The sequence below is a fragment of the Acinonyx jubatus genome, chromosome A1 (genome assembly GCF_027475565.1).
Source record: "Acinonyx jubatus isolate Ajub_Pintada_27869175 chromosome A1, VMU_Ajub_asm_v1.0, whole genome shotgun sequence".
Classification (NCBI taxonomy): domain Eukaryota; kingdom Metazoa; phylum Chordata; class Mammalia; order Carnivora; family Felidae; genus Acinonyx; species Acinonyx jubatus.
Window position 1 is genome coordinate 121,213,815 of NC_069380.1, and position 15,319 is coordinate 121,229,133.

The 15,319-nt window shown below is 37.9% G+C and overlaps 1 protein-coding gene across 7 annotated transcripts in view; it reads left to right on the forward strand.

The window, feature by feature from the left end:
- The window catches only part of STK32A (serine/threonine kinase 32A), a 142,806-nt gene that overhangs the window by 110,779 nt on the left and 16,708 nt on the right, over positions 1 to 15,319 (forward strand). For 5 of the 7 annotated variants that reach the window (XM_053222795.1, XM_053222799.1, XM_053222816.1 and 2 more), the window contains exons 10-11: positions 1,593 to 1,718; positions 3,175 to 3,303. In XM_053222795.1, coding sequence (XP_053078770.1) covers positions 1,593 to 1,718; positions 3,175 to 3,303 — 255 coding nt within the window. Of the gene's footprint in view, positions 1 to 1,592; positions 1,719 to 3,174; positions 3,304 to 12,163; positions 14,471 to 15,319 lie in introns of those variants that run through there. The other 2 variants (XM_053222825.1, XM_053222822.1) reach the window with 2 other exon arrangements.

Here is a 15,319-nt window from a genome sequence, read left to right on the forward strand (position 1 = left end):
TTCAGCTTAAATATCACTTCCTCAAGCAGCTTTCCTCTGTTTTAAGCTCACATAGCAATGTCTTTCCTTCATATCATTGTTTTTAATTTGAAACTATGCATTGCATGTGTGTGATTCTTGGGTTAATGATTATTGTCCTCTAAGCCACATGAGGAGGCAGCATGTCAGGCTTCTTCACCATGTTATCCTCGGCGTCTAGCACAGAGTCTGACAGGTGGGAAAATCTGGTACTTGAATAAATGAGGTCCGTAGTGTCCGTCAGATTTTCCATGTTCACGGAAAAGATTAGTAGCAATTGTAGCAGCAGCTGAGTCGTATGTATTGAATGATTATATGGAACAAAGAATGAGGAGCCCCAGAGGATGCGCTTGGTTTTCTTCAAAGAGGGAAAATTACACAAGTCATGGCCAGTTAAGGACAAGAGCTTTGAGGGCCGAAGATTCATACTTGTACTTCTTGTCTTTGGGGTCAACTTCCCTGTTTTGGAATAGGGATATTGATAATGTCAAGAATAGTGGGGGCATTTTCCATAATCAGATTTTCCTCAGTTCCAAGAGAGCCCTCCTCACCCCACAATTACACCCCGATGATCCACAGCTATAGTCTCCAGGAATGTTCTCAAGGAGAACTGACATTTCCCATTTGGGCCACAGGACTGATGTGATACTGGCTCTAAGTGGTTATGTGAGGGGAAAATCTTTAATCCCTGTTAGTAAAACCCAAAATTGTAAACAGTAACCTTGGTTGCATCTTTATCACACCCAGTGTATTTTTATTAAGTATTAATATTAACAGCTGCTATAATATTAATAGCAAGAATAATTGCTACTAATTATTAATAATTATTAATTATTTGATGATGCATTAGCAATATGAACAGCTAAAACTTTTAGCAGGAAATGAATTTCATTTATAGAAATGCATGAGCATTCACCACCTAATAAGAACAGACCTTCTCTTCAGTACTTTGTGTACATGGCTCATTTAATCCTAGCTACAACCTTATGAAATAGACAGTTATCCCCTTCAATATATACTAAATGAAGATTGAGAGGACAAACTTGACCATAGTTAATAAAGTAGGGGAGTCAGGGGCACCTGGGTGGCTCAGTCGGTTGAGCTCCCGACTTGGGCTCAGGTCATGATCTCACAGTTTGTGGGTTCGAGCCCCACGTCGGGCTCTGTGCTGACAGCTTGGAGCCTGCTTCAGATTCTGTGTCTCCCTCTCTCTCTGCCCCTCCCCCGCTTGTGCTTTGTCTCTGTTTCTCAAAAATAAATAAATGTAAAAAAATTTTTTTTAAGTAAATAAATAAAGTAGGGGAGTCAGGAATCAAAGGTATGATTGACTCAGTAGGACAGTCTATTTTCACTCACCATACTGCAAAAACCAACTTACAGCTTATTCTATTCATGCATTATCGCATTATTTATGTATGTATTACCTATACTATTTGTTTATAGGCTGAAGGAAGGGGGACGCTGCCTTGTTTCCTTCAGTTCTACACATGAAACCTTTTTTAGAAGGAATTTGTATGATTTTTTGCCCCACTTTGACTTTCATGATGATCTTGATATTTGTATTCCATTGGCAGCTACTTGAGCTGAATCCAGACCAACGATTTTCTCACTTGTCCGACGTTCAGAACTTCCCATATATGAATGACATGAACTGGGATGCAGTTTTGCAGAAGAGGCTTATTCCAGGTTTTATTCCTAATGTGAGTCAATCCTAACCAACCCGTCACAACTCTCATTCAGTTACACACAGAGTCTCATTAGATAACCTCACCAGTGTCCGAAGACAGCCCCACTCCTGTCTTACAGATGAGAAGATGGTAAATGGGCCACCAAAGTTCACGTGGCTAGCAAGTGGCCAAGTGGGATTCTAACCCAGGTCTATCTGTGTCTGGAGTCCCAGCTCCTAACCATTTTTTGTGGCATGCTTCTACTGGAAGGAAGCTCTAGTCCTCCAAATAGTCATTCCCAGGAATTTTCTCGTTGAGGAAACAGTGTTTTCTCTGATTTCAAAGATATAGAAATTTGTGTCCATGGAGTTCTGTGAGACACAGCATTGAAAATGTTGGATTTATTTTTACCATTCACCCCTCTTCCTTAGGTGGTTCTCTGCCACAGAGCCATACTTGTAAGCACTAATAGCCAGAGGAAAATAATTCCCACTGGATGACTACCTGGCTGAGGGACATCTGTGGCCTTTTGCAGACTGCTGGTAAAGCTGCAGTCCAGAAGCTTCGGCCACAGGGCCCACATGAGGCCTCTAGCTTCCCTCTTCTAGTCTAATTCTACACATTCAGTATCAGGTAGATCAGCAGGATAATGAACTAAAGGGGACAGTTGAGACAGTTCAGAGTTTTCTGTTCAGCCCAAGGGAGGCGCAGGCTGTGGGCTTGTGGGGGTGTGATCTTTGATGTGCAAATAGAGGCATGGATGGGTGGGTCGGCTGAAGGTGCAAGGTGGGTGACACGAGTGGGCAGTGTGGTGGAGTTCTGGGGCAAGGAGTTGCTACCTCATGGAACAAGAGGGTAGGTCTAGATCTCAATTGGCCACGTTGCAGAATCTGGTAGGGGCAGGTGTACCTTGGCTGATGGACGCATGACACCATGGAGATCTAGACTCATCTCCTGTTGCTTCCGTTCTTCCTCCTACACACCACACCACAGCAATTAGCCATTGACGCTGCCTCAGGAGGGGTTCTACAAATGATTCTCTGACTTTATTCTCAATCTGAATCACCTGGGGAGGTTGTTAAAAATGTACTTTCCTCAGCCTCATGTTCAGAAACGATGACTCTGGAGGTCTGGCTGGGGAAATGAGAAGTTGGGCAAACAACTCAGGTGATTCTGATCTATGTGATCATTAGAACACACTTTGAGAAACCTAATTTACAAGCTCAAACTTTAGGAAGATAACTATTATTTGATCTCCTTTCTCACTCACTGAGGGCTCATGGGGAGTTTAGAAAATATACAAAATAGAAAATCAAAAAAGAGTATGAAAAACAATGCTGGCAATAAATTATCTGAAACCAAGGAGGAATCACAGCTCCTTATTCTTGGACTGCTCCATCAAAACTAGGTGTTATTCTTGCCATTTGTCCTGGTGTATTTGTAGAATGATACGGAATCAAAGGAGTGAGCCAACTTGTCTTTCTTGCAGAAAGGCAGGCTGAATTGCGACCCCACCTTTGAACTTGAAGAAATGATTTTGGAGTCCAAACCTCTTCACAAGAAAAAGAAGCGCCTGGCAAAGAAGGAGAAGGAGATGAGGAAATGTGAATCCTCTCAGGTAAGCAGGTCCCTGCCAGACTCAGAGTCATGGGACTCTTCCTGATGGCCATGGTTTCTGGGAGAGCTTCTGGTGGGAGGTCCCCTCAACACGCCCCGTTTCTGCTTTGTGAATGCACAGAGTCACTGAGCCCTGGGCCTTCTGAAATGGCAGGCAGGGGCAGCTGTGGGGACCCAAGCCAAGCAGCAATGTTTCACTGCAGATTCTCTAGCTCTGTCATTAACTGTATTCGGTCATTGACCTCTTCAAACTCTCATTTCAAATTTTACAATTTCCTGGGGAGCCTCCAATTGGCCAAGCCTCAATGAGGTGACTCCTCCTAAAATTACAGGCAAGGGGCTGGTTCTAAAGTACACACGTGGCTGTTTGGGGCCCCCCTCCAACCTTAGAGGTGGTGCCTGTTCTTTGTCACAAGCAAAATTTCATTATATCCGGCCAAGCAGAAGTGAAAAGTGTCTATTCACAGAAAAAATTGAATTCTTATGGATGCTATGGCTGGATTTCAGGCTGTGTTAAAATTGTTTTGTGACTATATTATTCTCTGTTAGTTGGAGCTCAGATTTCAATGCAGTCACTTGCAGGGACTCAGGAGAATTTGAGACTCAAATGTGGTTCTGTGTATTATAATGATGGTGAAGTAGTAAACATTCCCTTTGCATCTAATGGTCATCCATCTATCCATATACCCATCCATTCTTCCCCCTGCCTACCCACCACTCAGCTAATGGTCATCCATCCTTTCATCCATCCATTCATTTAGGCTGCTTTTGCTGAGTATATATTATCTGCCAGGCCCATTGCACTGAAGATTATATGAATGAGACAGAATCCCTGCATTCAATGACATCCCTGTCCTCGAAGGTAGCTCTGCAAACAAATAAATATTCTCAGTGTCCTTAATGTCTCCAGTCCTCCAGGGCCACTATATCCTGTAACAGCCAATCTACCAAAGTCCACATCCTTTCTGTTCACAGAATGGGCCTCTTGCCAAACGCCCACCTGTAAATATTTTCTGCAGCCCTCCAAGGAATGTTCAGCTCTGTCACAGATTCATCTTACTTGTTGCTTCGCCACACCTTCCTCCTAATGATCTGTTCTTCACATCGTAACCAACTAGCTTCTCCAGACTTGCTCCTGCCTATGCACCTGTAGAGCTTGCCTATACAGGCTTCTCTGTGAACAGGCCGCCAATGTAGCCAAGACCAAGAGAACATATCTATTACAAGTATTCTAAAGTTTCAGTGATGGCAGCAGTTTGTGAATAACCTTTGACCGTGCCTCACACGTTCTACCCGGTATGTCTACCTTTCCATCCATCCTTGTACTATGTCATTCTTGTCTTCGCTCAAAACCCTCTAACCACAAAGATCCTATAGGTATCTGACCCTCAGTAACTACTGGTTTTGTCCTTCTTTAGGACCCTTGCTCTTCCCTTTTCCTTCAATGTTCTACTCTCAGCTCTTCACATAGGGGGTTTCTGAAGATAAGGTCCTTCACAACTGCTCTCTTTCTCAGCCCCTATTTCTAATTACTTCATGACATTAACATAATTTATAAGTATTTATGTGTTTGTGTTTCTTTTTCTATCCCACTAAAATGAATTCTTCTTGTGGGAGAAGACCCGGTCTTACCCACCAGTGTCTTCATGGTAATGCCTTAAAAGAGTATTAATACAGCATAGATTCAATAAATAAGAGCATCAGGATACTGGAAGGAAAGAAAACTTTATAACTGGACAGTGAAAATTAGGCACTGCTGTTCTTAGAGTTACAAGGTCTTGCTACCCCACCAGACATTCTTCCCAGAGCCACCTCTTATCCTAGCCCTAGCCACCTCTTATCCCACACCCAGCCCCTGGAAGCCTCTGTCCTGATGGGAAAGGCTATAAGCCACTTACCCACAGTACAGAGCTTAGCATTTTCTAAAACCATGCAAAAGAAGGAAACTGTTTCCTCTTTCTTCCAGGCTTCACATCAACCTCAAAATCATTTACCAAGAAGTGGCTTTGCCTATAACAAAAACAGGCCCTTCCATCTCTAATCAGAGAAGTGTACATCCTCTTGGTCTTTTTGTTTTGTTTTAACGTTTATTTATTTTGAGAGAGAGAAAGAGGGAGTGTGATCTGGGGAGGGGCAGAGAGAGAGGGGGAGAGAGAATCCCAAGCAGGCTCTGCGTGGTCTGCACAGAGCCCAACACAGGGCTTGAAGTCACAAACCTTGAGATCGTGACCTCAGCTAAAATCAAGAGTTAGGTCCTTAACAGACTGAGCCACCCAGGTGCCCCTTCATTTTGTTTTTAAATTTTTATTGGGGTAAAATATGTATAACATCAAATTTCCCACTTTAACCATTTTTAAGTGTACAATTCAGTGGCATTAAGTACATCCGTGATGTTGTACAGCCACCACCATTTATTTCCGTAAGTTTTTGTTACCTAAACCCCATTTGTTTTTTCTTTAATTTCTTTCAGCAATGTTTTGTACTTTTGAGAGTACAAAGTTTTCACCTTGGTTATACTTATTCCTAAGTATTTTATTCTTTTGAACACTATGGAAATTGAATTATTAACTTCCTTTTTGGATTGTTAATTACCGGTGTATAGAAACACAACCAATTATTCTGTGTTGATTTGTTTACTGCAATTTTACTGAATTCATTTATCAGCTTTACAGCTTCCTTGTGGGTTTTATGGGACTTCCTCCTTCTAAGACCATGTCATCTGCAAATAAGGATAGCTTTACTCCTGCCTTTGCATTTTGGATGCCTTCTTTCCTTTTCTTTCCTAACTGCTCTGGCTAGAAATTCTAGGACATTATTGAATAGCAATGGTAAGAGCAGGCATCTTTGTCTTTTTTCTGATCTTAGTGGGAAATACTTTCATCTTTTACCATTGAGAACTGTGTTAGCTGTGAGTTTTTTGTAAATGTCATTTAGCTTGTTGAAGAAGTATACTTCAACTCCTAGTTTTTTAATGTTTTTCTCTTGAAGGGCTTCGGATTTTGTCAAATGCCTCTTCTGGGTCAAATGAGATAATCTTGTGCATTTGTCTTTTCCTAGTTCTATTAATGTGATGTGTTATGTTGGCTGGTTGTCTTATGGTGAACCATTCTCACACTCCTGGGATAAATCCCACTTGCTCATCGTGTATAATCTTTCAATATGCTGTTGGATTCCAATTGCTAGTATATTGTTGAAGATTCTTGCATCTATATTCATAATGAAAATTGTCCTATAATTTTCTTTACTTTTGATGTCTTTAGCTGTTTTACTATTGGGGTAAAGCTGGGCTCATAGAATGAGTTAGTGTTCCCTCTTCTGTCTTTTCAGAAGAGTTTGAGAAAGATTGGTGTTATTTCTTCTTTAAACATTCAGTAGAATTTACTGCTGAAGACATCAGATTCTGGGCTTTTGTTTGTTAGAAAGTTTGCATTTCGGATTCTTACTTGTAGGTTACCATTTACTTGTTACAGGTCTGTGAGATATTTTATTTTTTCTGAAGTCAAGGTAGGTAATTTGTGTTCTTCTAGAGCTCAGTTATTTGCATCTTTTTTATGTATGGCTAAACATTTGCCAATCTTGTTAATCTTTTCAAAGAAATGACTTTTGATGCCATTATGTTTACTCTCTATTTCATTTGTCTTTGCTCTCATCTTTATTATTTCATTCTGCCAGATTTGGGTTTATTTTGCTTTTCTTTTTCTAATTCATAAGAGAATGAAGTTAGGTTACTGATGTGGGCTACTTCTTCTTCTCTAATGTAGACATTTACAGCCATAAAACACCCTCTGAGCATTATCTTCAATGCATTCCCTAAGTTCTAATATCTTGGGTTTGTTTGTTTGTTTTTATTTATTTATCTTGGAGTATTTTCTACTTCTTGTGATTGTTTTTGACACAATTGTTGTTTAAGAATGTGGTGTTTAATTTCCACATATTTGTGGATTTTCCAGTTTTACTTCTGTTGTTGATTTCTACCTTCATTTTGTTGTAGTCAGAGAAGATAATTTGTAAGATTTTAATCTTTTAAAATTTATTGAGAATGTTTTGTGGCCTAACATATGGTTTCCTCCCATGATTTCTTTTAACTCTTTGAGCATATTTAAGATAGTTGTTTTCAGGGCGCCTGGGTGGCTCAGTCAATTGGGCATCTGACTCTTGATTTCAGCTCAGGTAATGACCCCAGGATCATGGGATGGAGCCCCACCTTGGGCTCTGCACTGACAGCATGGAGCCTGCTTGGGATTCTCTCTCCCATTCTCTCTGCCCCTCCCCTGTGCTCGCTTGCTCTCTCTCTCTCTCTCTCTCAAAATATATAAACAAAGTTAAAAAAAAAAAGGTAGTTGTTTTAAAGTCTCTGTCTAGTATATCCACTGTTTGGGCTTCCTCAGGGATGATTTCCGTCAATTGATTGTGTTCTTCTGAATTGACCCTACTTTCCTGTTTCTTTGCATGCCTTATGGTTTCATTGTCAAACACCTGACATTTGAATATCGTAAGGCAGTATTCTCTCCTTCCATAGGGCTTGCTGTTTTACGATTGTTGAAGGCTATACTTGTCCCTTTTTAAGTAACTTTTACAAACTACTTTTGCAAATACTGTATTCCTTGTCATGTGTCATCCCTGCAGTTCCTGTTATGTTAGCTTGTGTTTAGCTAATATTTTGACAGAGATTCCCTTGAACACCAGGAGCATTTTTTAAGTTGCGTTTTTTCTTGATTTAGTGTTTCCTTGGTTAAAAAACCTTTGATTGCGTTCCAAAATTCTGACAAAGTGAGCTCTGACAGTTTCTGCTTGTTTTTTGTTTCTGTTGATGGGAGCTTGGCACTGCCTACTCTAATTTTTTGTTTTAGTTCCTCCTAATCTTGTACCCTATGTTTAAAAATAAAAATTATTTTGCTTCAAAATAAAGGTTGGTATTCTCCCAAAGAGGAATCAGAAGGATCGTGAATATCAAAAGAGTACTCTACCTCTACTCTTTGACATCAAGTTTTTAAAAATGTGAGGATCAATCTTAGCCACTCATTACAGTATTACCATGTTCCTTTATTCATTCATTCATTCATTCATTCATTCATTCCATTCATTCATTCAATACATGCATTCAATACATGATTATAAAGTGCTTGCTATGTCAGGAAATGTCTCTGTCTTGCTAGTCATTGCTACCCTTAGATGTACAAAGTGCTCTGGAATTATTTAGGGATCCTAAATGAGGGTCCAGGAAAGGCTTTCCAGAAGAGGAAGCATTTGGTCTGGTTCCTCTAGGTTGAATAGGGGTAGCCAAGCAGAAAACAAAGGATAAGGGCATTTCAGAACTGGTATATCCTGAGAGTATAGATATGCCTTCATTATTTTAAAAGAAATGAAATGGCAGATGGTTGCCATTGGTAGGAAATACCCATGCTGTGTTCAAGAGGCCTGTGCTATTTGGTCACCCTCTGCCCCTTCAATCTCATCCAGAGACATGTCCCAAGGCATCGTATTCCTCCAACCAAATCTCACAAGAATGCCTACCACAGCAACATCAGTGTTTACCTGTATCCCCCCCAGTCTCCATTTCTGTCCCACTGTAGCTCAAACTCACTATACTGCTCTAGGAGCTGATTCATCACTGCTTAGGCACCATATTAGAAAAGACTCACGTGTGTTGACAAGAAAACCCTACTCAAGCCACAAGCCTGGAAAAGAGGTCAGGAATTCAGCTGTGATCTTTTTAGTGATAATTCATGGTCTCCTACTACTCACTCAGTCTTTAAATCCTGCTTCCCAGTTGGGGAAAAAAAGTTCACAACAAAACCATCGGCTTATCTTCTCCTCATTCCATCCATTTTCTTATTTGCATTTCATCAGAATGGAAATCTTTAACATAATTTTTAGCCCAACTAATTTTATTAATGGAGCCATCATTTCCATTTAAAGATGTACTTTAAATATCCTGCAAACCTGTTAACCTGTTGTTTTATCTGGTCTGTTTGTTTTGGTTAAATTATTTTAAGAGATGCTAGGGAAAGAGAGATAATTTTCATTATATATATCCTCTGGATATATATATATCCTAAAAACCTTTATTAAGGGGAAGAGCCCTACATTGCCTATTTTGTGTATAGGAAAATAAAACATTGTAATTTTTTTAATATATTTGATTTTATATGTATTTTATATTTATACAATACATAATACTTGATATATAAATACACATATCTAAATGAATAACTGTATAAATATAAATATATATTTATGTATATACCCACAAAAATAGGTATAACTCTAGTAGAGTTGTTTTGCTTTTGCTTTTTAACTTTTTCATGTGGGAAAAGAGGTGAGGGGAGTCGTGCCACAGATGCCTTCTGAACTTGTAAAGGTAATCTATGCAGATATTTATGTCTTAGGGGAAAGCGATATAAATGTAAATACTATCACCAGGCCAACGTGTTATTCAGTAAGAGTTCCACTCAGCATCGCAGACACGCTAGAGGGTAGGATTTATTTTCACAGGGCTTACTACCAACCTCTTATGTCCAAAAATCTTACAAGAGACTTTTTTAGAAATATCTGCTAGAATATGTTTTTTGTGTTGTTTTTGTTTGTTTTTGTTTTGCCTTAATGATGAAGACCTCTTATCTGTGGCTCTAAGGAAGAGGTAACATTTTCTTCTTTTGTAGACTTCTTTCACGGACTGCTGCGAGGGTCTTTGTGTTTCTAGACTAAGAAGTAGAATTGTCTTAGTACTGAGCAGAAAAGCAGCAGCCTTGAAATGTTCTAAACTTGTAATGAGGATAATAAAGGGGTAGGGTTATCTTGTTAAAAGATGGAATGTGTAACTATCTGTAATGATGGTTTCAACATGTTGAATACTCAATGCTAATACAACTAACAGAGGGGCAGGGGTATTGTTGATCTTCAATAGAGTGTTTGAAATCTGTTAGAGGGTACACATCCCTTCTTTCAGTGAGAGCTGTCATCTTTTGTGAATACTTCCTGTCATGTCCAGATGAGGCAGTGGCTGTAGTGGTGACTTAGTAAACAGCTATGTGGTTTTTTTGGAGTAATGATTTAACATTAACTTGTGTAATCTTTGTAAGCATTGATGCCTTTATTATATGGATAAAAAATAGGAATAGTAACAGGACACCTTGTAATTGATCTGAGAAGGACGTAAGATAATGTTAGTAAGGCATAGTACCCACTAACTGGGTTAAGTTGTAGATTTATATAATGCCAAAAGCTTATCATATGACCCCTTGGACTTCTAGGCCCCCGCTATATCAGTGTTTCTCAACCTTAGCATCACATATAACCCATTTGGGAAAACTTCTTTTAGGATACTGGTGTCTGGATCCCACCCAAGATCGGTTACATTTGAATCTGGGAGTGTGGCTTGGGCATCAGTATTTTAAGAAGTTCTTCAGGTTGAGTTAAAAAGTTCTAAGGTTGAGATCCACTGGTATAGAATCCAGGATATGATTAAATAAAGTAAAAGCATTAAATTTTTCCCTTTCCTCCTGTTTTCTCATTTATAAAATGGAGTTGATGTTGTTACACCCATTTCATAGACTTCTTCTGAGTCAATTAGTGCATGTAATGATTTGTTATTATGTTTTACTTTTCCATTCTACATCCTGACTCCTAACTTCTTTCTGTCCCACGTTCATACTTTTCTTCATGTCAGATGCCTCTGCTTCTTTGCTTCCAGAATGTTACCTATTTTATCCCTCTCTGCTCATCAACAGCTTTAAAGTATAGAAGTATAGTTCTATAAAGTATAGAACCAAAAAGGTAGACATACTGTGTAGGTGGTCTGCTATTGAGGCAAATGACTTAAGTCCTCTTTTACCATCTGATTTCCACGTGCTCCAAACCCCTCAGATTTTTTTTGGTGCCCCCTCCTTGCATCCTGGTCTGCTCGCAGTTTGTTCTGCTCATCCCTGAGAAGTAAGTTCTAAGAGCTTTAACCAACCTTTCCTTCTCAGCCACTTAAGACAAACATTCATCCCCCCAGTCTGTTCACCTCCCGCTCCTTCCCCTCATTTTCCCCTTTTGGCTACTGTTGTTGAATTGTCCATGTCACTGCACATCTTAAACTTTTTCACCTAAAGCAGAGGAAAGAGAACACGTTAAATGTGAACCCTTCTAGGGCCAGGGGTGGGACTGTTGGGGTCTGCACTGCCGTATCACAAACTCCCCTCTGAGTATCTGTCTTATTATATCTTTAAGTTAAATAGACTTATGTGATAGAGAAAAAAAATTCACATGCATTTCTGCATTTTAGTTGATTACAGTCTTGATTTTTAATATTAAAATATTTTTAAATGTTAATATTTCAAAGTTTTTAATGTTATATTTTTGTATCATTTTATATGTTCATATATGCATATATCTTTATATATGTGTTTATACATTATATAGAAATATATAGAGAGAAACATATTATATAATATTTACATATATTTTATATTTTATGCATGTTTATATAAATATTTTGTTAATATATAATATATGTATATATAAACATATATAAAATATTGTATATGTTTTATACATATATAACATATATGTGTAAATATTATATAATAATTTATGTATGCCTATGTATTTATATTTTATGTAATACTTTGATACTAAAAAAAAAAAATTTGGTCAACTATACTCAAAGAAAAAAAAAATCCAACCTAAAAAAAACAAGCTAAACTAGCCAAGGAAAAAAGAGAAAGGACCCAAATCAATAAAATATAAATGAAAGAGGAGACATTACAACTGATAGCACAGAAATGCTAAGGAGCATAGAAAGCCACTATGAACAACTATACACAAACAAACTGGACAACCTAAAGAAATGTTTGTTTTGTTTTTTTTTTACTAAGGAAAACTCTTAGTAACATACAACCTGCAAATTCTGAATCAGAAAGAAATTAAAGAACTGAACAGACCAATTATTGGTAAGGAAAATGAATCAGTAATCAAAGCTCTTCCACCAAAGAAAAGCCCAGGACAGATACTTTCAGGTGCTAATTTTACTAAACATTTAAAGAAGAATAAACAACAATTCTTCTCAAATTCTTCCAAAAAACCAAAGAGGAGGGGACACCCCTAATCCAATTTTATAACACTAGCATTACCCTGATACCAAAGCCAGAAAAAGACACTAAAAGAAAAGGAAACTCCAGGACAATATCCCTGATGAATACAAACACAAAATTCCTCAATAAAATACAAGCAAACTAAATTCAGAAGTACATTAAAAGGATCATTCACCATGGTCAAGTGGAATATATCCTTAGGACACATAGATGGTTCAACGTATGCAAATCAATATACGTGAGATATCACACTGAATTGAAAGAGGAAAAATCACATCATCTCAAGAGACACAGAAAAAGGATTTGACAAAATTCTACATCTGTTCGTGATAAAAACTCATAGCAAATTAGGTATCAAGGGAACATATCTCAACTTAATACAGCCATAAATGACTAGGCCACAGCTAACATCAGACTCAGTGGTGAGATATTGAAAGCTTTTCTTCTAAGATCAGGAACAAGTCATGGGTGCCCACTCTCATCACTCCTATTCAACATAGCACAGAAGTGCTAGCCAGAGCAATCAAGCAACAAAAAGGTGTAAAAGCCATCAAAATTGGAAAGGAAGAAGTAAAATTGCCTATTTGCAGATGACGTGATTTTATATACAGAAAATTGTAAAGACTTCACCAAGAAACTGTTAGATCTAATCAATAAATTCAGTAAAATCGCAGGATACAAAATTAACATACAGTAGCATTTCTATACCCTAACGGTGAATTATCTGAAAAAAAAATCAATCCCATTTATTTCAGCATCAACAAGCAATAAAATACTTAAAGAATGAATTTAACCAAGGAGGTGAAAGATGTTTACACTGAAAACCATAAGACACTGATGAAAGAAATTAAAGACAACACAAATAAATGGAAAGGAATCCTGTGTTCATGGAATGGAAGAATTAGCATTATTAAATGTCCATACTACCCAAAGCCATCTAAAGATTCAATGCAATTGCTATCAAAATTCCAATGGGATTTGTACAGAAGTAGAAAAAAAAATCCTATCTATAGGGCACCACCAAAGATCCCAAATAGGCAAAGCAATCTTGAGAAAGAAGAACAAAGCAGGAAGCATCATATTTCCTTGTTTCAAGCTATACTACAAAGCTGTAGTAATCAAAACAGTATGGTACATACACATAGACCAATGGAATAGAATCAAGGGCCCAGAAATAGACCCATACAAATACATACAACTAATGCTTGACAAAGGAGCCAAAAATATTCAGTGGACAAAAGACAGTCTCTTCAATAAATGGTGCTGGGAAAACTGGACATACACATGTAAAAAATATGAAACTAGACCCCTAGATCTTATAAAAATTAACTCCCCGAGATTAACTCAAAATGGATTAAAGACTTTAAGACCAAAAACTATAAAACTCCTGGAAGAAAAAGTAGGACGAAAGCTGCTTGACATGGGCCTTGACAATGAGTTTTTGGATATAACACCTTAAGCACTCACAACAAAATAGAAAATCAACAAGTAGGATTGCATCAGACTAAAAAGCCTCTGCACAACAAAAGAAGTACTACCAGTAAAATAAAAAGACAAGTTATGAAATGGGAAAAAATATGTGCAAATCATTTATCTGATAAGGTGTTAATATCCAAAATATGTAAAACTCCTACAACTCAAAAGCAAAAACAGCAATAAACCCCCCAAATAATCCAATTCAAAAATGGGCAAAGGACCTAACTAGACATTTTTCCAAAGGAGATATATGAAGGCCAAGACGTACACAAAAAAAGGTGCTTGACATTACAAATAATCAGTGAAATGCAAATCAAAACCACAAAAAATTGTCACCACACACACCAAAAAGACAAGAAATACCAAGTTGTGGCAAGGATATGGAGAAAAAGGAACCCTTATACATTGTTAGTGGGTATGTAAATTGTTGCAGCCACTATGGAAAACAGTATGAAGTTTCCTCAAAAAATTAAAAATAGAACTACCATATGATCCAGCAATTCCACTTCTGAGATACATCGAAAGGAAACAAAAATACTGTGTTGAAGAGACATCTACACCCCTGTGTTCACTGCAGCATTGTTTACAATAGCAAAGATAAAGAAACAGCAATGGATGATGCGCGCGCGCGCGCGCGCGCGCGCGCGCGCGCGCGCGCACACACACACACACACACACACACACACACACACCAGAATATTATTCAGCCTTTAAGAAGAAGGAAATCTTGCCATTTGCAACAACATGGATGGACCTTGAGGGTGTTATGCTAAGTGAAATAAGTCAAACAGAATGACAAATACTATGATTGTATGTGGAATCAATCCAACCAACGACCTCATAGAAAACACACCTTTGGAGTGACCAGAAGCAGGGGGCTGGGGTTTGGGTGATTGGATGAAGGGGGTCAAAAGGTGTAAACTTACAGTTATAAGAAAAATAAGCACCAGGGTTATAATATACAACATGATGACTGTAGCTAAAGTTGCTGTATGATCTATAGAAAAATGTTAAGATAGTAAATCCTAAGAGTTCTTATCACAAGGAAAAACCATTTTCTTCTTTTTTCTTTTTTTAATCTATGTGATGATAGATTTTTCTGAACTTATTGTGGTAATCATTTCACAATATATGAAAATCAAGACATTATGCTGTCCACCTTAAAATGATACAGGGCTATATACCAATTATATCTCAATAAAACTAGGGAAAAGCGAACAACTGTAATAAAGATGCTTCTAAGAATACTATGAATAAGCTGTGTAATAGATATGTGTTTATATAAACATATACAAATTTTTAAATAAAAATCTTGGGGTAAAGCTGCTTCCAAGAAGCTGTATCAGATTATGTTTGTCCCACAGTTTCATGTGCCCCATGACTGACAGTAGAAACCCTCAGGGTTACAAATCCCCCATTTTGAGAACAAGAGTAAGTTTAGCAGAATCTTCTTTCCCTTTGTCT